At 35.0% G+C, this 26,514-nt stretch overlaps 6 protein-coding genes across 6 annotated transcripts; 1 reads left to right on the forward strand and 5 right to left on the reverse strand.

The window, feature by feature from the left end:
* Positions 1 to 174: 174 nt before the first annotated feature.
* Positions 175 to 792, reverse strand: LOC113696367 (late embryogenesis abundant protein At1g64065-like). The gene has a single exon (XM_027215792.2). It carries the CDS (start codon positions 790 to 792, stop codon positions 175 to 177), a length of 618 nt encoding a protein of 205 aa, XP_027071593.1.
* Positions 793 to 3,192: 2,400 nt separating this feature from the next.
* LOC113696368 (late embryogenesis abundant protein At1g64065-like) lies at positions 3,193 to 3,786 on the reverse strand. The gene has a single exon (XM_027215793.1). The coding sequence runs from the start codon at positions 3,784 to 3,786 to the stop codon at positions 3,193 to 3,195; it is 594 nt and encodes a 197-aa protein (XP_027071594.1).
* A 2,829-nt stretch (positions 3,787 to 6,615) lies between these two features.
* LOC113696369 (late embryogenesis abundant protein At1g64065-like) lies at positions 6,616 to 7,209 on the reverse strand. The gene has a single exon (XM_027215795.1). The coding sequence runs from the start codon at positions 7,207 to 7,209 to the stop codon at positions 6,616 to 6,618; it is 594 nt and encodes a 197-aa protein (XP_027071596.1).
* Positions 7,210 to 10,755: 3,546 nt separating this feature from the next.
* On the reverse strand, positions 10,756 to 11,373 carry LOC113696370 (late embryogenesis abundant protein At1g64065-like). Its single transcript, XM_027215796.1, has one exon. The coding sequence runs from the start codon at positions 11,371 to 11,373 to the stop codon at positions 10,756 to 10,758; it is 618 nt and encodes a 205-aa protein (XP_027071597.1).
* A 5,012-nt stretch (positions 11,374 to 16,385) lies between these two features.
* LOC113696371 (late embryogenesis abundant protein At1g64065-like) lies at positions 16,386 to 17,401 on the forward strand. Its single transcript, XM_027215797.2, has one exon. The coding sequence runs from the start codon at positions 16,522 to 16,524 to the stop codon at positions 17,152 to 17,154; it is 633 nt and encodes a 210-aa protein (XP_027071598.1). The 5' UTR covers positions 16,386 to 16,521; the 3' UTR covers positions 17,155 to 17,401.
* Positions 17,402 to 21,506: 4,105 nt separating this feature from the next.
* Positions 21,507 to 23,781, reverse strand: LOC113695459 (S-adenosylmethionine decarboxylase proenzyme-like). Its single transcript, XM_027214573.2, has 3 exons — positions 23,508 to 23,781; positions 23,200 to 23,357; positions 21,507 to 23,083 (listed from the first exon to the last, which is right to left on the reverse strand). Exon 3 carries the CDS (start codon positions 22,898 to 22,900, stop codon positions 21,737 to 21,739), a length of 1,164 nt encoding a protein of 387 aa, XP_027070374.1. The 5' UTR covers positions 22,901 to 23,083; positions 23,200 to 23,357; positions 23,508 to 23,781; the 3' UTR covers positions 21,507 to 21,736.
* Between the last annotated feature and the right edge of the window lie 2,733 nt (positions 23,782 to 26,514).

The raw sequence follows: 26,514 nt of genomic DNA on the forward strand, positions 1-26,514 counted from the left end.
CACTAAAACATTTGAACTGCAAAATAGTACATACTACAAATAATAATGACTAATTGGAGATTGGAGTAAACTACGTTACTCTCCCAAACAATCACAAATAAAAGACTTTCTATACAAAAATATCCCCAATAGAAAAATGTGTTACATTAGGATAAACTAGGGCACTTGATGAAATCATTTGCATTCCAAATCCTGGATCTGCCTAGAAGAAGTATTAAGGTTCATGGTGCAATTCATGTTGGTGGACTTGTTTTTCTTAAAAATCAACATAAGTGTCACTTTTCCTTTTAACGTTGCCCGGCTAGTCAGAGGGATCCAAGCGTGTTGCCTGAATTCATTTCCTAATACGTCTCCCGGCACATTGGCAGAGTTCAAATCCACTGGGACAATGAATTTCTTGGTCGACTTGAAATTAGCCTTTCCTTTGGGAGAAACAGCTTCTCCTACCTTATAGTCCTGATAGAAAAATTCAATATTGCTGTCTTGGTACTTGTAGCGACCAAAATTTGCGTTCTTGACGGAAAGTTCTGCATTCATCCTTGCGCTGAAAGACGCATTTGTGACCAATGTTGAAACCTGGAAATCATCAAACCTGGCAGATCTTACTCGGAATTTAGGGGTCCTGACCTTCATCACAACGAGTGCAAAGACCAGTATAACAGCTGTTTGAAACACAGCGAAGGCTGCAACATATGCAAAACACTTCATTCGTTTCTTGCGACGCTCTTCTCTTTCAGCAACTGAGGCCACCTCTTCGTCATAGGCCTTTCGTTGCTGACCGTTCTCTGCCATTGATTTTGACAATCTATTTGCACGAGATTTTTGTTTTGATAGCTTGCTGCTGCCGGTAGAATATAAAGGTGAATGAAGCTTTTAGTGGTGAACTGGTGATGGAAAACTTTAGGCAGCCTGTATTTATAGAGTCATGGTACTATGACGAGGTATGAGATTTGGCGATAAGATTTCCGCTTCTTTTTTGAAGTTTTCTTGAGAAAACGAGTGACTTTTGCTTAAGTCAGATTTTGTAAAATTTCTCTTGTCGTATACGCGCTTGAGAGATTTTCAACTTGGTGATGTTCCAGAGAGTAGGAAGCTGCCCGGCAAAAGTACTCAAGAAGGACCCTAGAAACCATTAAATTTTCTTTCTTTCTAAAGCTGGAGACTATTTTTAGATTAATAATTCAGAAATAATTATAGATAGTCAAAGAATAAAAATTCAACAAGAAGATTGACAAAAGTTCCTGGAGCAAGTCTGAGGCTCTGGGTCTTTTTGGTTACAGAACCAGAGTTTTTTTTTTTAAAAAAATTATAGATAGTTAAATAAAATTTTCAGAAATAATTATAGATAGTTAAAGAATAAAAATTCAACAAGAAGATAGACAAAAGTTCTTTGAGCAAGTCTGCAACTCTCGATTTTTTTTGGTTATAGAACCAGAGTTTTTTTTTTAAGAAAAAATTTTACTAAAAAGAAATACGTTATGCTATAAAGGTTTATTGGACACTTAATTTTCAACAAGTAATTTTTCTTTTTGGGAAAAACTTAAAATTTAGTCTTCAATTCTCATTATCAATGATTTATTCCGGAAATAATTAGTAAAATACCCACGGATTAAGCCACTTTTTGGTTATTTGCCTAAGCGATGTTATTGTAGAGAAGGTATTCGTTCAGTAACATTAAGTGGCGATCGCCTTAAGCTTAATGAATCAAACATATTGTCTATGTTCAAATCGATTTTCACATTGAAAAGATCCTATCTGCCATTCAAAGCAATCAGCTATTCTTGTCATCCCTTTCCTCCATTCTGTTTTTTCATTAGAACATTTTCATTACGAGTTAAAAGATCATGGGAAGTTGATAGCAGTGACACACTATTTGGTAGCATGTGATACTATGCCTTTTTATTTGTCTTTGTACGATTTCCACATCCATATAACATAAACTGTGAAATGAGCCTCTAAAATTACAAGGTCTTTCAATTTTCCCCTTAAATTGAAGTAAAAAAAAAAAAATCAATCAATTCATCTTTTGTTTACACAACATATATATGCTAGGAAATCAAGAGATTTTGGTACACATTATTCAATTTGTATGCTTAATAGAAAACAGGGACAAAAAGTTTATGGGTAGCCCAAAAACTACCTTGAAACAATTGTTGTAGATATATACCTTGTATGAGCGAGGTTTGTAGGGTCTTGTCCTTCGCTGTAGAAGTAACATTGGTATCTTTTAAAAAGTGACAAGATGATCAACAGGTAGGAGTTATTCAGCTGTATATGGAGTTATTTAAATTAGATACACTACCAAAAATCACTTGCAGAAGTTCGAACAATGCTATACATTCTGAAAACTACGTCAGAGAACAAGTGATTGTAACAAATTCGAGCCAATTTCAGTTACGGGTTGATGAAGTTTGGTGCTTACAGGAAAAACCCAAGAGTGGAGGAAAGCTGATAAAAAATCCTCTTTTGTTCCATTGATTATGCTCGAGCATCTAACTCGTTTGGATTGCAGAAAAATGTACAGTAGTAATTTGATGTATGTGGGATCAAAAGGTGATTGAAAAATATGTACACAAAAAATATATAAATATTTTTACAGAAAATCACAATCCTAATGTAAGTACGTTGGTATGTATGTATACACACACACATATATATATATATATCCCAACAAACAAAAAAAAAAAAGCAACTAAGATTCCGCTTTTGAATTATTCTAGAAAAACATGTTCTCATTCTTGACAGAGAACCACAGCATATAAGTATTTTTTTCATTTCAGAGTCCTATCTTTTTAACGTAATTTCCAGAATTCTTGGCAGACATGCTTGGCGCAAACCTCAGAATGGTAAACTGCTTCAAATTTTGATATTTGTCTATAACTTCTTTTCTCAAAATTTTGAATAATACTGGAATTATACTGCATTACAATTCTTCTAGAACATGGAAGATGGATCGTAATGAGCAACGGGCGAACATTTTAAGCAAGCCACTTATGGAATATATTTGCTTAGTAAAACAATAAGGGGGGAGATAGCCGTCAAGAAACATGCACTGTCCAGTCTCGCCTCAGACAAATCAACAAACAAAAGAATTCGTATATTATAATAAATTCATCCAAGGAAATCTATGGAAGGGATGCATGATATTAACCAGAAAAACAAAAAAAATAAAAAGGGTATCAACGTGACAAATTATGAGCACTTCAAATCTTGGAGCTGCCTTGATGAGATATTAAGGTTCATGGTGCAATTCATGTCGGTGGACTTATTTTTCTTGAAGATCAACATTAGCGTCAATTTTCCCCTCAATGTTGCTCGGCTAGTCAGAGGGATCCAAGCGTGTTGACTCAATTCATTTCCTAGTACATCCCCGGGCACATTGGCAGAGGACAAATCCACCGGAATGACGAATTTCTTGGTTGATCTGAAATTAGCCTTTCCCCTGGGAACCACAGCTTCTCCTACCTTGTAGTTCTGATAGAAGAATTCAATAGTGCTATTCTGGTACTTGTAGCGACCGAAGTTTGCATTCTTGACAGAAAGCTCTGCAATCATCTTGGTACTAAAAGAAGCATTTGTGTTTAATGTTGAAACCTGGAAATCCTCAAATGCGGCAGACCTCACGCGGAATTTAGGCGTCCTGACCTTCATCACCACAAGTGCGAAGACCAATATTACAGCGGTTTGGAATACAGCAAAGGCTGCAACGTATGCAAAACATTTCATCCGTTTCTTGCGACGTTCTTCCCTTTGAGCCACTGAGGCCATCTCTTGATCATATGCCATTGATTTTGATTCTTTTTGGTGCTGGAATGTATCTATTTGCACGAGATGTTTGTTGAATTGTTTTGATTGCTTGATGCTTGGCGAAGTATATAAAGCTTGAAGGAAGCTTTTAGCGGTGATGGAAAAGTTTAGGCAGTCTCTTGGGGTGTTTATAGATTTATAGTACTAAAGAGAGGTGTTTATTGATGTTAGTTAGAGGTCCACTTTTTTTGAAGTTTTCTTGTGAAAACAAGTGAACTTTTCTGCTAAAGTTAATGACTTCGTAAACTTGCTATTGTAGTTTACGCGCTTACGAGGTTTTGACTTATTTGATGTTCCAGAAGATAGGAAGTCGCCCAACAAGACACCAGTATGATTTTTTTGAAAATAAGATTGCTTATCCAGTTTGCGGTGGATTTGGGGCTGAGGAGTGTTAATGCGCCACTATGGTATTACAGAACCTTCTTTATGTTTTATTCCCTTTTGGGGTGATGCTCGTTGTTCGTTTTCCTTAACAATGGGATATAACTCAATTTTCTTAGCATATATAAACCCTCTTGATACTACAGAAGAAGTTTGCAATTCTGGTAACCCCCTTTCCCATTTGTTTTAGCAAGGACAAAAAGTAAAATTATTTTCACATATATATATATATAATGTATATATTGCACTTAAAAATATAATATCTTGTCCATTGGCTTAGTATACATCGTAAGTATATTGGATTAATGTAATACTGCAAGATTGTTAGATGGCCAATGACATAAAATTCCTAAAAGAAAAAAATTGCATCAAGTTAAACTAATTGTGTTGCAAGTAAATTTTTTGACGTCTAAAACATCTAAAGGAATTAAATTCTAAAATCGCCCTCTAAATTGCAAGAAAGTGTCATTTGAGCCTCTCCAATTGTGACTCTTTCAATCTTACCCTCTTAATTGATCTTCTTCAGTTCATGGTTCATTTTCTATTCATCAAACATGCATGTGAAAGGCCAAAAAAAACATTTACAAGGCCATTTATTTTAATTTTTTATATTAATTAAGCATTTGAATTTTAAAATTGTTCAAGTTGCAAAAAGCACTTGCAGAAGTTTCCAACGAAGTTACACATTAGAGAATGACCATTTAGAAAGCAAGTTTATTAATACATCCTTGATGATGATTTTCAATGCACTAGTAATGCCTAAAATATGCCAAAGATTCATTTTAAAGAGTAGAGTGAATTTTTACCCAAAAAATAAAGTTAGGTGACTAGACCATGCCAAATTAAATAGTTTAGTGATTATTTTCGACGTTTACGCTATTGTAATATTAACCTTAAGAAATGATTTTGATATTAAGTACTTGCCCACCCTCCTAAGCTTGAAAAATGATATTTGGTAGATATGTTGTTTACAATTTACATTTGCTCAATAAAAAATTTGAAAATCCTATATAAACAAAGACAATCAAGCTAAAAATTGTCAATCTATTGTTATGAGTTTAAATAAGACTTGTTTATCTATCAAATCAAATGCAGATCAACTTTTCAATATTATGCTAATCAAACTAAATTCGAACCAAAATAAAATGTTTCTAAATACAAAGGATAGGGGATTCTCTTTTTACTTCAAAAAGGTGGAATGCTGATATTGTATAGTTCACTGAGAAAAAAACCTACACGATGATAAAATATTTTTCAATGAGAATATTCCAAGTTTATAACATCAAAGATTACACAACGGATTAGATTTAAAATTTCCATTAAAATACAGAAAAAAAATTGTAAATTAAGCCTCTGGAATTGTAAGCCTTTCGGTTATACCCCTTAAATTGATTTTCTTCATCAATTAAAATTTTTTTCTTTAAACAACATATACAAGGCCGTTACTAGTGGCTCTAGCACACCCTATGTGTGTGCTTAATTAAATTAAAAAGCAAAAACTTAAAAAAAAAAAAAAAAAAAGGATGGGTGGCCTTAAAACTACCTTGAGACATTCTAGAGCTACGAGGTCATTGCTTATAATATGATCTGGTGTGAGCGCCTTGTACCATTTTGTCCTTTCCTATAAAGATAATATTCGTATTCAAAAGGGGTGAAGAAACTATTTATAAAATGGAATATATTGCTCTGGCTTTATAAATTGGATAGACATCTTTCTTATATTGCTACTCTGATCAAGTAGCAAAAAATCACTCGCAGAAGTTTCTAAAGAATGTGACAATTGAAGCCAAAAGCATACGAAGTTCGATGCTTACTAGAAAAATCCAAGAGTGAAGGAAAGCTGACAAAAAATTGTGTTACCCACGTCATGTAACCTATATTTTCTTTTGTTCATTTTCTTTTCTTGCGCTTGAGCAGCTTAACTTCCGCAAATCAAATTTTACGTATGGCTTTATTCTTACAGAATACCCAAACTAATTCTCCAGCTGCAGCTCAAAAATGGAAAAAAAAAAAAATTTTTTTCTCCAGCTGCTGTGCCCATATTTTATGTATTTTTTTTTCACCTAATTTCCAAAGTACGAATCTCTGGGGTAAATTAAACATGCTTGGCGACCCCTCAGATTATTATATCAAATGTTATATTTGTTCATAATTGCTTTTTACGTAGAATATTGAAATAATGCTGGCATTGTATCTGTACTAAAATTTTTCCAAAAGAAGGAAGAAAGGGAGCCACTGAATAATAGGGGAAAATGTTAAGGCAAGCAAATTATTGTATTTACAGAAGCGAAAAGGGGCGATAGCCGTCAAGAAACATGCACTATCGAGTCTCCCCTCAAACAAATAAACAACCAAAAGAATCATCTGCTCTAAATACTACATCCAAGGGAAAAAACAAAAGATAACAAAGGCAATCAATTTGGCAAATTATGAACACTTCAAATCTTGGAGCTGCCTAGATGAGATATTGAGGTTCATGCTGCAATTCATGTTGGTGGACTTATTCTTCTTGAAGATCAACATTAGCGTCAGTTTGCCTTTCAATGTTGCTCGGCTAGTCAGAGGGATCCAAGCGTGTGGACTTAATTCATTTCCTAGTACATCCCCGGGCACATTGGCAGAGGACAAATCCACCGGAACAACGAATTTCTTGGTTGATCTGAAATTAGCCTTTCCCCTGGGAACCACAGCTTCTCCTACCTTGTAGTTCTGATAGAAGAATTCAATAGTGCTATTCTGGTACTTGTAGCGACCGAAGTTTGCGTTCTTGACAGAGAGCTCTGCAATCATCTTGGTACTAAAAGAAGCATTTGTGTTTAATGTTGAAACCTGGAAATCCTCAAATGCGGCAGACCTCACGCGGAATGTAGGCGTCCTGACCTTCATCACCACAAGTGCGAAGACCAATATGACTGCTGTTTGGAACACAGCGAAGGCTGCAACGTATGCAAAACATTTCATCCGTTTCTTGCGACGCTCTTCCCTTTGAGCCACTGAGGCCACCTCTTGATCATATGCCATTGATTTTGATTCTGTTTGGTGCTGGAAATGTGCGATTATTTGCACGAGATGTTTGTTTAATTGTTTTGATTGCTTGATGCTTGGTGACGTATGTAAAGCTTGAAGAAAGCTTTTGCTGGTGATGAAAAAGTTTAGGCAGTCTCGTGGGGTATTTATAGATTCATAAAACGTGTACCAAAGAGAGGTGTTTATTGATGTGTTAAGAGGTCCGCGCTTAGGACAACTATATTTGAAGTTTTCTTGCGAGAACAAGTGAACTTTTGCTGCTGAAGTTAAAGACTTTGTAAACTTTGATCTCGTCCTATACGCGCCTGCAAGTTTTTTGACTATAGCTGCCCAGCAAGGCTTTAGTATGATTTTGTTGAAAATAAGATCGTTGCCATCCAGTGTGGGGTGGGTTTGGGGTTTTTTTGGGGGGGGGGGGGGGGGGGGGGTTATATATATACATATATATTTGTTTTCAGTATAGAACCTTCCTTAAGTTTTATTCCTTTCTAAGGTGAGGCCTTTTTAATTTTTTAAGTGAACAATTTAATAATTCTCTAAACATAAGGAAAGAATGTGAAACAGGAGAGAAAAAAATAAAAGAGAAGAAGAAAAGTTCCTTTCATCAAATGTAAATCCAAATTTCTTGGGTAACAGAGCTACATATGTTTATGAAGTCTAGTCTTCAGCTCGTACTATTAATATTCTATATTAAAAAAATATAAATGTGCATATATTGGGTTAGGACCTTGCCAATATCTAGTTACAAGCAGGGAAATTGATAGATTTAGTCTCCGAAAGTTATCTTATTTAAATTTATGCTATCTGCAAATCACATAACACCATGCTGTATAGTTATCTCATTCAACTTTACTGCAAAATTTGTTAGACGATTGATAAAGTAGAATTTAATAAGAAAAAATTTGCATCAAATTATACTAGATTTGGGCGCACGGATTAAATGTTCTTGAATATAAAATGTGTGCAGAGAAACTACCATGAAACATCCTACGAAAGTCACTGCTTACAATGTGTGCAGAGAAATGCAATTTTTGGTTCCCGATATTGGCTTATGTGCTAAATTGGCTCCTAAAGTTTCCATCAAAACTAACTGGGTCCTCAAAGTTTCTCATTTTAAGTAAATTTAGGACCACTGACTGAAAATCATAATAATTAACTATCAAAATCAAATTGCTATTACTCAAAAGTGTTCATTTTGCAATTTTTCTTCATAATATTTTAAGTAATTATAATTAGCATTTTAAGACAAAATGGAATGTGAATTAATTAAATAAAAAATAGATGTGTTCCAATTAGTTGAAGAAAATGAGAAAATTTTGATGTTAATATATAACTTTATTAATTACTACTAAACAAATTCTTCCATGACTAGTGGAATAGGTTGTAAATTGGTAGTTCGTAATGGTGATTTTAAAAAAAATTAGTGAATGTAAATATCTATATGATGTGTTTTTAGGAATTTTTTTTTAAAAAAAACTCTCTTATATTTTTTTATTATCTTTCTTACCTATTAAAATTCCAGGTTCCAATAGTAAAGTTTTAAAATATTTATTTTGCTATTTGTATACATTGATAATTTTATTGAATGATTAAAATAATTCTACAATATCAACTTCATCTTAATTGATAACCTGTTGAAATGTGAAAAAAAAATTATCAACCTAATTTACATATAGTATAGATTCTTATATTTTAAAAGGATATTTAAATAAATGTTTAGTTATTAATACTAGTAAAAAATGACAGACTTGTTATCAATTAATTATTTATAATTCAAAACAATAAATACACACATAATGCTAAATTTGAAACTAACTATACAAAACGGGAAGAAGCCTCTGAGAAATAGTTGGATGAATAAATGAGATAAAAATGAAAAAACAACAAGAAGTTTGATTCATTTTTGCACTTTTTTTAAACAAAAATTTGACCTAGTTCATATTTCCTTTCATCCTAAAACCACAATATAACTATTTAAAAACTTAATAGACCGTAATGATTCAAATTCAAAACATTTTTGGGGAGCAAAAAGGCAAAATCAAAGTTGTTAACTAATTAAAATTTGTTTTTATCACTTTTTAATGTTTAATTTCCGTCAATTGTCCGAAATGTATCTAAAATCAGAAATTTTAGAGACCAAATTTGTTTTGATGAAAATATTATCGACCTAACTACTTGACACACACGCCAAACATTGGGAACTAAAACTACTACATTTTTGCATTAAATGTGTTCTGGTGTGAGCGCCTTGTACTATTTTATCCTTTTGGGTAAAGGTTATATTGGGAATTCCAACGAGTGAAAAAATCATTTATGTGGAATATATTACTCTAGCTTTATACATCGGATAGACATCTCTCTTAAATTACTAGTACTTGATAAAGTAGCAAAAAATCACTCCCGGAAGTTTGTGACGGCTTATGTGTTATGATTTGAGTTGGTAAGGAGAGAGAGAGAGAGAGAGTAGAAAGGAGGGAGAAAAGAGCAGAATTCTTACTGCGAGAAATGAGTGACGATTGACAAAAGGATAGGAATAGGGATGATGATTGACAAAAAAAAAAGAAAAAGGAGTGAGTGTACAATTTGAATATTCTCATATGCGTCCTAGTGTACAAAAAGCACTTTATTAGTTATACTTCCTCCGTTCCACTTTGATAGTCCTGTATTCTTTTTTTATCTGTCCCAAATTATAGTTCACTTTCCAATTGAAATATGTAGTTGTATTTTAATTTTCCTAAAATACCCTTATTCAATGTAAGTAGTTGTTACTATAAACCTATCTAATTTAATGAGAGTTGATTCTTTTTTTACCATCAATTTAAGTTCCCATAAAGTTGTACCATATTTAATGTGAGGGTATTTTAGAAAAATAACAATCTAAATTTACTTTTTCAATAAAATTAACTATTTTTTCTTAAACTGTGTGAAAAAAGAAACAGGACTATCAAAGTGGGACGGAAGGAGTACAATGTATCTGCCCTATATTTCCTTCAATCAATCTGCTTTGGTGATAGGCTGATAGCTAACTGTTACAATTAACAAACTAACTGCTAGTAACGGCTGGTCCCACTAATTGCTAACTAACTTCCGGCTGGCGTTGAAATTCCGTGTCATAACAGTACGTTACAGCTGCATGAGACTTCCTAAAACAACCGACTTCAGTTAAATGCTGACGAAGTTCGATGCATCCCAGAAAAACCCAACAGTGAAGGAAAGCTGACAAAAAATTGTATTAGGCACGTCACGCAACTATATGTTCTTTAGTTCCTTTTTCTTTTTGGGGAACATGTTAAAGGCAAGCAACTTATTGTGTATATCACTTTGTAAAACGGTACAAAGGACACAGAAACCCACCGGAGGGGGTAGCCGGCCGTCAATACATATGCACTATCCAATCTCCTCTCAAAATTTTTTTTTAAAAAAAAGAATCTTCTACTGTGAATACTACTTCCAAGGAAAATATATATATATATATATATATATGGAAGCAACTGACATTAACAAGAAAATGAAAACTGTAAAAGGAATCAAATTGACAAATTATGAGCACTTCAAATCTTGGAGCTGCCTTGATGAGATATTGAGGTTCATGGTGCAATTCATGTCGGTGGACTTATTTTTCTTGAAGATCAACATTAGCATCAATTTTCCCCTCAATGTTGCTCGGCTAGTCAGAGGGATCCAAGCGTGTTGACTCAATTCATTTCCTAGTACATCCCCGGGCACATTGGCAGAGGATAAATCCACCGGAATGACGAATTTCTTAGTTGATCTGAAATTAGCCTTTCCCCTGGGAACCACAGCTTCTCCTACCTTGTAGTTCTGATAGAAGAATTCAATAGTGCTATTCTGGTACTTGTAGCGACCGAAGTTTGCATTCTTGACAGAGAGCTCTGCAATCATCTTGGTACTAAAAGAAGCATTTGTGTTTAATGTTGAAACCTGGAAATCCTCAAATGCGGCAGACCTCACGCGGAATTTAGGCATCCTCACCTTCATCACCACGAGTGCAAAGACCAATATGACTGCTGTGTGGAATACAGCAAAGGCTGCAACGTATGCAAAACATTTCATCCGTTTCTTGCGACGTTCTTCCCTTTCAGCCAAGTCTGAGGCCACCTCTTGATCATATGCCTTTCGTGCACCGTTCTCTGCCATTGATTTTGATTCTGTTTGGTGTTGGAAATGTGCGATTATTTGCACGACATGTTTGTTTAATTGTTTTGATTGCTTGATGCTTGGTGACGTATGTAAAGCTTGAAGAAAGCTTTCGCTGGTGATGGAAAAGTTTAGGCAGTCTTGTGGAGGATTTATATTTATAGTGCTAAAGATAGGTGTTCATGGATGTTCGTTAGAGGTCCAAACTTGGGACAACCTTTTTGAAGTTTTCTTGTGAGAGAATAAGTGAACTTTGCTGCTGAAGTTAAAGACTTTGTAAACTTTGCTTGTTCTGGTCGCATACGCGCCTACAAGTTTTTGGTGCCTACAAGGAATCAGCTCTTATTGAGCCCCTTTTCCCATTTGTTTAGCATGAAGATCGAACTAAGTTAATTATTTTCTTATAAAGGTATTGAAAAAATATAAAGGAGGGACTAAATCCATACTCTCTTCCTAAATTTTTCTGAATCCATATTTATGCTTCCACGATAGAAATAGTATGCCTTGCACCGTCCTTTTACCTATTTATTTCTATTTGTCAAAATTTTTTTTTAGTTTTACTCTATTCTAATTTATGTAAGCTATCGGGTGTTGGTCATTTTCCTAACCAACGTTTCATAGGTTTTGAGATTTTTGGGTCTATCAATTATGTAATACATCAAACTTTGATTCTCAATATGTAACAATCAGACTTGACAAGTCTACAGCATTCCTTGTAAAAATTTTCCGACAGTTGTATCTAGCTTCTCGTCAAGTATTTGGTTACTAAAATGATCAAATGAAGTAGTACGATATCTTTTTCTATTTTTTCACCATTAAACAATGTTAGTTTTGTGATTTATTCATGTGTGAGAAATCTGTTCCTTACTGTGATCACTTTTGAGAACATACCTTTGTGTTATGGAGGCAGATAATTTTTGTAAATTTCATTATGAAAAGATAACTTTAGAATCTGCAAAAAATAACAACTAAACTTACTAAATGACAAGGGTTTTAATGTCATATGAGTGTTTAGGGTGTGGAATTAATCCCTCCAAAAATATAAATGTCCATCGGATTAGTACCTCACTAATAACTAGTTACAGGACGGGAAATTGATGGAGTTATTGTCCGAAAGTTATCTTACTTAAATTTATGGTACAATTCATGTTGGTGAACTTATTCTTCTTGAAGATCAACATTAGCGTCACTTTTCCTCTTAGTGTTACTCGGCTTGTCAAAGGGATCCAAGTGTGCTGGCTCAATTCATTTCCAAGTGCATCACCTGGCACATTGATAGAGTTAAAATCCACAGGAATAATGAAATTTTTGGTCCATCGCTTATTCGCCTTTCCTTTGGAAACCGCTGCTTCCCCTCCCACATAACCCTGATATAAGAATCCAATGGTGCTATTGTGATACTTATAGCAACCAATGTTTGCATTCTTGACTGAGAATTCCACAATCATCCTTGTGTTGAATGAAGAAGCATTTGTGACTAATGAGGAAATGTCGAAATCCTCAAACGTGGCAGACTTTACCCGAAATTTAGGTTTCTTGACCTTTATCAGGACGAGTGCAAAGACCTATATAACAGCAGTTTGTAACACCGCAAAGACAGCTACATATGCAAAACACTAATAATTCGTTTCTGGCGACGCTCATCTCTTTGAGCTAATGAGGCCACCTCTTCATCCACCATTGTGGAAGCAATGACGTTTTGTTCCCTGTTCTGTGCCATTACTTGGAGGATCTAATTGAAGTATGTCCTGCATATCTATTTTAGTTTTTGGCAGGAGATGTTTCTTGCTATATTTTTTATAGGGTTAATTTATTTATGTATTAATTTGTTAGACTAATTAGTTTTATTGTTACACAACAAATGCATAAATATGATTAGAATTACCTAATTTTGGTTCCCTTACAAGTTAGATACATTTTGACATAATAATTTGAACAAAAAGAGCAACTTTGACATTTAGAGACAATTTAAAGGCCCGATGTAGTGTTCTATTTTAGGCCCAAGGGTTAAGAGATTATAAATAGTCTCTTAGAGTTACTTTTAGGAGGGCTGGTACATTTTCGGATACAGAGAAATTAAAAAAAATGTAAGGTTGGCTCAAATGCAAGAGCTCAAGATTGTCGAAAATTGAGAAGTTTTTTTTACTCTTGGTCTTTATGTATTGTGTTTCAATTTTTGAATTCTTGCATCTCATAATTATTACAAGTAGCTAAATCATTAATTAGGGCAAGGGTTGTAACCTTTGAAGAGTTGATTGGTTTACTTATGGATTAATTTTGATATTTATGAATTAATTGTTTAATCTTATGCCCTAATTTCTTTTTGATTTAGCAATAATCACTCTTCATTCATTCAGTTTCATTTATTTGTTTTTCATTGAAATAATATATTAAATATTTATTCCTGTAGGTTTAACTTCTGAAATACTCCAAATGATTATTACTCTGGTTAATCTTGTACACTTACAGAATTCTATCAATGAATTTCGTTGGTCGCTTAATGAGAAGGTGCTAAAAGAAAAGCTAATTCAGTGTGATGGAAAAGTTTGAGAAGTCACATGGACCATATATAGTCTTACCTTGCATAGAAGGATAGCAGATTTTCTAATTAATTAGTGTCAGTTAGAATTGCTTAGGACTACTTAATTGAAGTTTTCATCCGAAAAAGACTTGAGTATATATTGGGTCCGAAGTACCAAATGGCTTGTTGACAACTTGACATCTGGTCACGCGTTTAAAGGCTGTGATTTCTTGATTTTCTAGATAGCTGGAAGTTACGTAAGAAATTCGAAAGCGCTAGGTTTTATGTAACGAAAAATCGTTCAAAATCTTCGTCAAATAAATTTTTTCATCCTTCGGTTTTAAAATGTTAACTTTACATGCCTTACAAATTCAAATTAATAAAATTTGGTTTCAATTTAAATTTTCGACTACTTATTACTTTGAAATCACCACGTGATGCACATGAAGTCATTTTTTATGTATAGAAAAGTTAGATTCCGCAAAAATGAATATGGATTAAGTCAAATCTCACTTTTTTAAGGAAAAGAGTAAATATGATTTAGGTCCAATCCTACCTTTTTAGAACTAAAAATGAATATATATCTAGTCATTTGTTTAATTATAAATGATATTTCACATTTTTTCCCTTAAAAAATGCTCATATATAGGTTACGTAATGAATTCAAGGTAAAAATTAGTCAAAAAACTAGGTTGGAACCAATTTATCGCCTTGATTTTGTAAGAGATGAAAATTTACTATTTTAAAAGTGAAGGATGAAAAAAATTCATTTAGCAAAATGTAAGAGACATTTTGAACGATTTTGCCTATACATAATCTAGATGAATTCGTTTTCCAGGTCTCCTACGTGGTGCTTTCTAATTGGTGAGTCCTTTTCTTTCTTTTCTTTTTTTTTTCCCGAGATATGAATCATATGTTTCCATTTCCAAGGTAATTGATTGGGAAAAAAAAACTCCTAAGTTTGTCTTTCAACATGAGAATAATTTTAAAAAAGACGACAGGACCTAAAACTTTTCTAAAATAATTGCTACCATTAAATTAGATAGGTGTGCACCCGTATAGATTTAGGAAAGTTATATAGTATAATATTTGTTTATTGACGAGAACTGAATCACCATTAAATTAGATCGAGTGCGCATTCGTATAGATCGAGGAAAGTCATATAGTGAGAAAATGATGAGATGTAAGATTTAAACATTTGACCTCTTATCTCGCCAAGACTTTTAAGTCATTGGTGGTGGTGAACCGCCCAAACTACTGTCAACTATTGGTTTCTGTATATTATTGTAAGACATACCAAAGTTTGGCCGGTTTAAAAGTGATAATGGTCCCAATCTTCCAGATGACCTTCTAAACAGTAGACCAAGTTGGTATGACCATTAGATTTGACTTTGGACTTGAACACAAATATGAAAATTTTAGCTTTTTTTAAAAAAAATAAAATGTCATAATTTCATTAAAATTTACACTAATAGTAGAAATTATATCATCAAACATAACATATATATATATATATATATATATATATATATAAAGCAAATACGAAGGATAGATGCTACAGATTTAAGAAACAGATAAAACAGATCTAATGGGCTTTGTTTTGTTTCACATGATGCACCGCAGAATAAATGTTCAAATGACTATTGGAGATATTCTTATTAGTTATAGGCAACTTAATTGCAAAGGAAGTTTTGAAATTTTCTTAAACTATAAGCACTGATTTGGGGCAACAATGAACGGCAACGTCGTAATTAGCACAGGAATTCTTCTTTCGCTTCAGAAATTACAAACAGAACATATTGGAGAGAGGTTGATTTATCGTCGTGAGCCCTTCACTTTCATTACATCAATGTGGATTGCGGCGAGAAATAGCAGTAGAACTTTTCCAGACATTTGAACGGCAACTTCATAATTAGTACAGGAATTCTTCTTTCGCTTAAGAAATTACAACAATTTTAAGACAGAAGTACAGAACATAATGGAGAGAGCAAGTTCACAAGGAAAAAATTAAACTTGACAAAAACACAATATATCAACACCAAGTCATTACAACAATTTTGAAAATGAAACCCAATGGAGGAACTTGTTAACGAGGAATATACTAGGAAACAATTCCAGAGAACTTGTATCACGACCAAGTCATCTTGCTAGCATAACGAACTATTGGAGTATATCAAAGACTTCCCAAACTAGCTGTTGAAAATCGTGATCAATCAATACAAATATCTTCAAGGTCCCTTGTCTTTTTTCAAATAGAAGCGTCTTTTTTGACAATTCTAACGTAGATTTCAGTGTAACTTGAACGAAATGTGTGGAAAGTCAAGTAAAAACAATAACTGCAGAGCGCGTTATTGGCAGGAAAACTTTTGAGGGCTGATGTAGAAATTCCTGAACTTTGGGCATTTTGGTTATACGAGAATTCTTCAACAAAGGAGCTCTCATGCTAATTCAATTCATCTATAAATGCTCCATTTCACTGCTAAAGTTTTTCCATCACCACCAACTAAACCTTCAACATCTTCCCATTAAGCAAGGGAAAGCCAATACACCCCACAAAAAAAAAAAAAACAAAGAAAGAAAGGTATACTCCTCATTCATTTCCCACTTTTATTCAAGCACCAAAGTTCATGGCAGCGAACGGAGAGCACAGGATGAGCGGTGCACCACCAGCAGTCAATCCTTATGGCCGAGTGGATGAAGAGTTGGCCTCGGTAGCTCAAAAGGAAGAGCGTCGCAAGAAGCGAATGAAGTATGTTACATATGGTGTAGCCTTTGTTGTGTTCCAAACTTTTGTTATATTGGTCTTTTCCCTCGTGGTGATGAAGGTTAAGACGCCTAAATTCCGCGTAAGGTCTGCCACAGTTGAGTATCTCCAGGCTACAAATGCTGGCTTCAGTGCCAATATGCGTGCAGAACTCTCTGTCAAGAATGAGAACTTTGGTCGCTACAAGTACCAAGAAAGCACTATTGATTTCTTCTTTCAGAACTACAAGGTAGCGGAGGCTCCGATTCCCAAGGGAAAGGCTGGTTTCAAATCAACTAAAAAGTTCACCGTTCCAGCGAATTTGTCCTCTGCCAATGCCAATGTGCCCGGAAGTGAACTGAATCAAGGCGCTCTGATCCCTCTGACCAGCCAAGCAACGTTGAACGGAAAAGTGAGGCTAATGCTGATTTTCACGAAGAAAAAGTCCACCAACATGAATTGCACCATGAACCTCAATACCTCCTCCAAGCAGCTTCAGGATATAAGCTGCAATTAGAGACCTTCCCATGATCTCTAGTATCCAAGTTTAGTAATGTTTTTAAGTGTTTTTTCATGAAGAGAGGTTTAGTACTGTTACAAATTCTTTTATTCTTTTTGTTTGAGGGAAGAGAGCAGCTAGCCAGCGTCTGTGTTTGTTGCTCTAGCCCCCAAGTTTTGTGGTCGATATGTATTATTTTTACAGTTCAAAGATTTATACGCTATACTTCTTTCTGTTATTAGTAAAGTGCTTGATTACGCTGCTATGTTCCCTCATGTTGTTGTCATCTTTTCTTGAAATCACAAGGCAGCATAGTAATATAATGACTTCATTTCATGAATAAATATCACGAATTATTCAAAAATCGAAATATAAGTTTTTTTTTTTTTTTCTATTTTGACGCCCTGCGTTCAATCTTTCTGTGCCGATTCTGCCATATTCTTTGGAAATGATTAAACATCTCTTTATATTTTATATGTAAAGCATAAGTACATAGTTTGTTATTCCAAATCTACTCTTTCAAGATTCATTATGATACATATACATTTCATCCCCCAAACTTTCCATTCCGACGTAACTATCACCATCATATTCTTCTCATAACTGCTATGGCTATACTCTTCCCGTTCATATTAATCAGCAAAAATCACCAAAATAGCCTTCTTTCTTTAAAACAAAAATACTTCCATTTTTAAGACTAATAAAATTTATCAACAAATTATTTTTTGCCCTTTACGAATAATCCAGCGTATGTCTTTGCCACTAGTTTGAAGAATGTGGAAACATAATATTACAAAGGTTTGATGTGAAAGAAACAATGACAACTGGAAAAGAGCATGTGGGCTGCAAGTAACGATACAAGGTCCCCATTTTGGCCTCATATGTCATTCTCAATATAAGGCCCCCATTGTCAGCTCGATACATCTCGTGGTACTAAATTTTCCAAGATAAAGCCAATATCTTTGGGCTGAACCACTTTAGACCCAACTCTGGAGGACTCGATTGGAATCTGATTCTTGCGATATTTGCAGGTGCTTTATAATTTTTCGTCAACATATAGGCACAAGAAGAATCTGCTGTCGAACATTTTGATCCAAATTTGGAGGAACATTCTTTTCCTCGTAGCAAATTGATTTATCGTGGCAGGGAATGGAAAACTTTTTTGGCACTTTTATTAGCATAAATTAGATAACATTTTGTAAAGTTTGCCGTAATTAGATTGGCCTTGTTCTCTGTTGTTTTAGATTTTACAAAAATCTGATTATAGAAAATAATCAAAATCAGCAAATGCTACTATTTAGGTGACGATAGATTTTAACATTTTTTATTATTAAAAAATCTATAATCAAAATACAAAAACAACCGAAATATCACAAAAATTAATTATCCAAAATCAAAATTTATAATCAGCTAAAATAATCAATGAAGAACAAGCCCATAATATATCTCTTTTCCTGCTTGCCCTCCTGGCTTTTCTAATCCAAATTCTGCCCTGCAAGAAAAATATCTCATTTGATTTCTGTGGTTATATGGCGTATTTCACCAAAAATTAAACATTTGAATTAATTAAATGGCATTAAATTTTCTAGACAAATCTTGCTCCCAAAATTAAGTGAAGGCTATTCACTTATCATTGAATGTGATATGCATTCAAATATATTAGATTTAATATTGAACAATTTAATAATTTAATGGATTCATACTTCAGATTTTAGATTTTAGTTTTATCAAACGCACCCTTAGTTCTTTTTTATGTTTGATGTTTTGCTCATCACTTTTCTCTTATAAAAGCTTCCACTAGGATGACAACTCGGTTTATGGTCAATTGATTCGAGTAAACAAGTGGAAAATGACTAGATATAGTGATAATTGCAAATTATTTAATATAAAGAAAGTAAAAAGAGTTATACGAGCTGTTCTAAATTTCATACTTTATAGGATAATTATACCATTAACTTGCACTATGTTTTGAATATAGAATAGCATCGTGATATGGCGATTTTTTTAAAATTCATTTTAATGAAAAAAATCTGAAGTATTCGTTGACAAAACGAGTTCTTTATCATAAGCATGGCAGCTGATGGCACATACATATATTATATGGCTGAGAGTAGAGGTTTCCAGCTATGTTTGAAGCAATAGGCGTTCATGTCTGCGCACCTCAGTTGAATTCCAGCAACCTTCTATTGTGTATTTTACTTTTGATGGTTCGTCAAATTATCAAAAGATGAAAAGATACAAGTTTATTACAATAATAAATTCTTACCTACAGATACTATCTTTTTTTAAAAAAAAAAATTCTAAATGTATATATCTATAAGTACCCCAAAATGTCTAATTGATACATTATTGACTCCTAATTACAAATCGCTACTAGAAGAGTAAAATGCATGAAGAGGCTAAACTCGTTATCTAATGAGATGACAGAAGCCGGCCCTTAATGAGCTAAGCAAAGATGCATGCTTAAAATGATATGTTCTAAAGTTGACCTAAACACGTCTGATTTATCGTACGTGCCCCAAAATTTGCATGCACTGATAATTTATCTATCTGATGCTTAACAACCTTGGCGCATGCTAAACTCTCATAGTTGACTTCATATCCGACCTAACTCATCTCTGTGCCTGTCTGCTTGTCTGTGCAACGTTAATTACTCATCTTGCCCACCAAAAAAAAAAAACAACAAGAAGAAGACTGTATGCCATGAAATTAACAGAAGAATGTTACTGGAAAAAAAAAAAAAAAAAAGAGGATAACTCAATATTAAGATGTGAGGATTTGTACGGATAAAAATGAGAGAACTAATTATTGCAGTTGTTTGGATATCAAATTTTTTCAAATGATATTTCGCTTACATTATAAACATATTTTCCAACGTACCTTTTATATTTTTAAAGAAATATTAATTTTTTCCATCATAGACCAGTTCCTGGACGGGGGTCTTAGTTCTTGAGCATGTTAGTGGATGAGGCAACAGTTGAATGGCCTACTCAAAAGTTCGATGAACAAGCGAAAAAAACCCTAATTATATTTTAGTCTCTATTTTTAAGATTTTTTCTTCCTTGCTACTCAAGTGGTAATTGTCGTCAAGAGTTTCTTGGAATGAGACTTGAGACGATTATGGGGACGGCATGCAGTATTTACGTATCCATCCTTAGACACACACTCAGTACTATTTTTTGTATAAAGGTCCAGTGAATTCTCAGAAACTGTATTAGCCTTTGATTAGGTTTTACGGTACAACAATAGATCAATGAACTTTCTTAAGTTTCGCCCGATAATTTCTTTCCTCTCTTTAAAAGATCGATCTAGAACACTGGAAGAAATTAAATATGGCAAAAACAAAAACGATTTAAGGCAAGACCGAACACGTTTGCTTGGGGAATCGGGCTGCTTCCTGGAATGATATACCTCTTAGTTGCCATGGAATAGAATATATGCAGATACAAATTGAAGGAATTTCTATTACGAGCTAGCTTATATATGATGTATCCTTCCTTGTGTTTCTGTCTAACATTTTCTTCAATTCCTAGCTTTTGGTTCTTTTCTCTTATATTTAATTTTCGTCCAGTGCATAAACCAAGAGATAAAGAAATAAAAGAGGAAGCCCATTATAAACTAGATAAGCTATTAAACTTGTTTTACGATAAAGTATTGTAGATATATGGCAAGTAGGATGCAAGAACTGTGATAATGGAACATATTCTTTTCCAGGACGTATGGAACCTGACCACAACTAATCCAAGACAGAAATTGTCTTCATACAAACAAAAGCTCCGTTGCTTCTCCGGTCATTCTCAGAATTACAGAATCCACGTGGTGCAAGAGTTCTCAAACAACTTTCACATTCCGAATTCGTGGTTCATTTACCTTTTGTTTTGGTGCTATTTAAATTCTCTTAGCACATGCAGAATTCGCACACGATTAAATGAACAGTTTCGATTGTGATCGATCTTTGCAAGAATAACGCAGAGACTCTAAAGAATATGTGAATGTAAGGCCCCATTTCAAGAGTCTCTTATATATTGAACTCGAGGAAAAGAAGAGCTTAATGTACAAATTTCAACTCATGAGCTATCAAATAATAATTTGGATTAATCATTTTGAACCCGTAATTTTGTTCCAAAGTTAGTATTTGAACCAAGCCGTGAACATGAAGCGTTACACGTCTTTCTGAGCTATTAATTCTCTTGTTGGCTGCCAGGTGATTCTTGTTCCGTGGTTACTTGTAGTATTGTGCGAAAGAGAAACATCGTTGTTAAACATCAATAATGCGGTTGAGATCCTCGAAATATGTGTTTCTTTCATCAGCCCTTGTTATATCATCAGTACAAAGCAACTCATTTTTCACAAGCTTACCACAAGAAAAATTGAAGAATGATAAAACATAAAATTCTCTATTAATGATCAAAGTTACATAGCACTCCAAAAGTGGTTCCAAGAAACCTAATTAAACCACAGCTAAAATCCCACACTCAGAAGTGCCATTCTTCTAAAATAGCAATGGACAATCAGAAACTTTACAATCTCCTAATTAAGCAGCAATGGACAGCCAAATTAGCCCAAGTCACTACCTAAAATTAACAAACCATTATCCAGACTAAGCAGACCCCACACACGGGCAGTACACCACCGCACCACCACCTACAGGTCCAATCCCCACCACCTCCGCCCCTTCCTCCGCCACTTCCTCCCAGCAATGCAAAACAGATTTCGGGGTCCCCACCCTACACTCCTCTTTTCCTCCCCTGGAGGCGGCAAAACACCGGTAGAACACACAGCCGCCACCTGGCAACTCTTGCTTCACCCCAGTCTCACACCTGTACCCCTCCACGTCACCACCCCAGAACTCCAGGTGCTCCTCCCCACATCTGTCGCCACCTCCCAAGCACGTGACAGCGACACTGAACTCTGCTGGTCCGAAACACCTCAGCACCCTATTCACCAGCGATCCCAACCCGCCCAGATTCTCCGACCCGAAGTCCAAACCCATGGATTCATAGCTGGCGTAGCTGAACCCGTCCTCTGGGGTCACGTGCACGGTAGAATAAGCTGAGCCCTCCATCCCATTCATGGAGTACCCGCATGGCTCAAATTCGTAGTCGCATATCAAGTGACTTGGAATTATCTCAGAAATCCCGGACATTTTCGTCATTTGATTGTATCCATCCGATGTTTTGAAAAACACGGCGGCTTTTTCTCCGTCCAAGCCCGTCATGCACATCTCCAAATTAAACACGGGCTTCGGATCGTCGGGCTTTAGCGGGCCCACCTGTGCCACGTAGACATGCCAGTTGCGATTCGGAAAGTTCGGATCGGCGAGGACGTAGCCACTCCCGTCTTTGAAGTAAGCGTTCAAGAAGGCCACCTCTTCAGAAAAGGCGCGGTGAGGGGCAGGTTGGGCATTCGGGAAAACGAAGGTCCCACGCGAGTACTTAACCGAGTTGACACCGAGTGAGAGCGAGTCGGCAAGTTTCAGGATTGGTGGGATGGACAGAAGCAATTTGGTGGTGCCACATGTTTTGAGTATGATTTTGAAAGGGAAAACGAACAAACTCGACTCGGAGAGCACGTACGAGTCAAACTCAGCGTTGGATAGCTGGGAAACTATAGTGCAGCAAGCGGGCTCGAGAATGGAGTCGAGTTGAGACCGAGTCAGGGCCCGAAGGCCCTGCCCATTCGGATCTCTGAACACGGGTGGCTCCGAGAATGTGATTTCCAGGCGTTTCTCAAAGCCTTCGAAACCAATAGCTGAAACAGCCATTTTGAGAATATCTCACAAAAAGCAGGCGCCAAAATGCAAATAACGAAAGTTTGATGCGACCTTAATTCTCTGAGCAAGGCTGATGGATGGCTAAAAACTCCTAAAACTTTTGAAGAAAATTCCCTACTCTACTGAAGCGTCCATCGTCTAACGAAAAAGAGATCAGGATGGTTGCCTCACGCACTGCAACAAAATCAAGAAACAAAAGGATTACGTAAAAAACATTTTACAAACAATTTGCATAGGTAAAGAGCATTATGATAGTTGATTGATTTTAGTACAACTGTACAAGTACTGACGTTGGAATAAGCAGCAGATCGGAATTTCTCGTTGCCGCCGTGGGGACGAACGTCTTCAATGATGTAATCAAGGGGGGCTTCGTATTGGGTTCTAGCTCTAATACTAGAAGACTTTTTCTTGTCACCACCTTTGGTCTCCATTACAACATTAAACCTCCCTGCAAAAAATTTTTTTTTTTGTTTTTTGCAAGAATAAGGGTCCAGTTGGAATCAAGAAACCTTGGTTTTGTGAATGCTAGAGAAATTAGATAGCCATGCATCAATATATTTATACAGGGAAGAAAAGCCACATGATTTAGGGAACTTACGTTAAAGTTTGGAGAATCAAACAAAAGAGAAGTGAATAGTGACCGCCTTGAAATGAGCTTAGCTCTTGTTTTATCTCTCTGCTTTTGGTGCTTATGATTGTAATGTCGTATGGGAAAGGAACAAAAGCGGGATTGGGATTTGTGCTTTGTTGAGAGCAAGAGAGAAGGGTAGGGACTCTCTGGATTGTGGAGTAGAGACGAAACCGGGAGCCAAACGAGGAAGACAAGCAGGAAAATAAGCGGTAGTAATATCAGGGGTGAGTAGTTTTGGTTTGGGGAGAGTGAACGGATGCAAAACTATTTATAATGGCTGGGCATCACAAGAGTACGGCAAACAAACAAAAAGCCCGGCCCCGAGATCAGGGGTGCTGGTTTTTTTTCTTTTAGATTTTTTTCTTTTGTTTTCTGAATTTGGTTTGGTATTCCTTTTCTATTCTTATTCTAATCTTTTTGGGATAATTGGATTTTGTTTAATTGATTAATATATAATAACACTTTCTTAAAATGTATGCAATATACACTAATAAAATTAAATAACGCGTTATTAATTATGTGTAAATTTTAAAATTTATTATAGTCTAAATTCTAAAATTTAAATTTTAAAATTTATATTTATATATATGTGTGTGTATACATTCAGTCCGTTAATATAATATATATAAATGTAAAAAGAAATTAATTCTTCGTATATAGATTGACAAAGGCAGAGAATTGGGGGAAGTTTGGCTCCTTTTGCTAGGGCGAGCATCTCAAGGGATACAGGCTTGCAGACGGCCTCTAGTGAAGAAAATAAACAAGACGGTAGAGAAAGAGAAGATAGTTTGAAATTTTTTTTTTAAGGCTTAATTTTTAGTTGTATTCTTGTCTCTTTGTATACTAGCCCATAGATTTCTGTTCCTAGGCATGCGTGGAGGATTTTTTATAGTGAGGGGCAGGGAAGAATATGCCCGACAAAGGGTATCTATATTTGTTCAAAGCCACACCAAGTATACGTTTTCGTATTGAATTTTTTTTCAAAGAAAATAGGTACTGAATTCTTGATTTGAAAGAGAAATTAAAATTGGCCATAGGAAAATTTATAGAGGGAACATGAGTCAACGTGCAGCTATACAAATGTATTGCTAGATATATACAAGTCAAAATTTAGTAAGGTTTTCTACATTCAATTGTGTTCTTTTTTTTTCTTATTTTGGTTTTTCTTTTGTCAAAATTTATGATCCAATGTTCTTGCTTCATTCATTTGACCCAATAAATATTTTTTTAACTATATGTTATTGAGCTCTAGACGTTAATTCCAATTGAATCCCTTATAATTTTAAACAGCAATTAAAGCATCGACAATGTGATTTGCTTGCAAGACTAAAATGATCAGCAACTTAGCAAAATACCTTATTTACATGTCACAACTTTTTCAGAAACAATAAGTAAGGCAAGAAATGCATTTTTCACCATACGAGTTCTTCTTTTCATTGAAAAGGTAATGGTACTATGTAGACGAAAAAACATATGGTTTCACTTGCTTTTTGTATATTCATTAACTTTTACCGCTCCATATTGGATTTGTAGGGATTTACCAAGGGTAAATAACAAAACCACTAACTAAATTTCATGTATTAGCTAGCTTTTGAAGATGATTAACATGATTTCACCCCAAAAGATTAAGAATCCCATTAGAATTCTGCAAAAAAAAAAAAAAAAAAGTTAATGGTACTATACATAAGTTAGTTTTAAGAGTCAAAATGAGGGACATATAGTCATTGCCTAATGGCACTAGCTATAAGTTCCCATTAACAAATCACGTCCTCTTGTGTTTTTGTTTTTCTTGTTTGTATTATGCATGCGGGGAACCAATCACATTCTCATGATAATATCTGTGCTTTTCATGCGTGGCAATGAATCATATGCCCTTAATATTTTGCTGTAAACCAGCAGCCACTGATATGACCGCCATAATATTAATGGGGTTTTGTTTCCTTCGATTGAAATATCATTAACCGACTCCATTTTTCTTTTTATTGGTATCACTCATTGATTTGACAAAACTCTTCAAAACATCTTCATTTAAATGTCTAGAACTAAGCTGCAAATTGCACTCTTTGCTACAATTAAGTGACCACGCATCTCTCTGACTTCGTAATCGCGAATTAATTAGTTGTAAAGGCAATTTCATGGCCACCAGCCAGCCAACTTACATAAGAGGAAAATATTCAATTAACGGATTCGAGCAAAGCTTTAATCATATGCCAAAATCTTTCTACGTATTAACCTCCTAACTCCACTGTACATACGATATTCAAATGTAGCCATCATCACTTTGGAGGGAAATAATATACTTAAAAGGGCACGTATCAATCACCCGAATAATAAACTGACACGTGTTTATCAGGTGTCAGTCGGTAAAAAATGAAAACACGAGTCACTCAACACAATTAAATAATGGAGGTTAATCTCCAGCGATACATCACTCAAGATCTAGAGGTCGAGGTCTTTGGATTACATGCTGCACTGTAGCAAAACCCACTATGAAGCATGCAAACATAAACAGATTGATTCAATTTAAGGAAAAAGACGGATGATCCTCTCTCCTGCAACAAACACACACAATGCTCAGTTTTATACTCTTTTCCTTCCTCTTTCCCTTCTAACTTGGGTGTAGGAGTCCCGCCAGGGAAGAAAGTCCCATTCTTTTCTTTTCAGGTCAAAGACTAACTAGATCCAGACCAGTCTCATAGTGAATCAACCCAATCTGAGATACTTCATCATTAATCCAGAGCTGCATATTTACAACTAACAACCTTAGGAGGAGGGTTAGGTTGGATGGTAAGATGGGAGAGATTGTAAGTAAGAAATCTTGAATTCAAGACCTCCTACTTAAAAAAAAAAAAAATAATAATAATTCTATCAACCTTATATACTTAGCAACTAGTGAGCATTGGCTTGTGAAATCATTGCCACTTGCAGTAGCTACTCCTACCAGCTATATGATTTCCCGTTCTCCACTGTTAGC

Source organism: Coffea arabica, chromosome 6e (assembly GCF_036785885.1).
Source record: "Coffea arabica cultivar ET-39 chromosome 6e, Coffea Arabica ET-39 HiFi, whole genome shotgun sequence".
Lineage (NCBI taxonomy): Eukaryota > Viridiplantae > Streptophyta > Magnoliopsida > Gentianales > Rubiaceae > Coffea > Coffea arabica.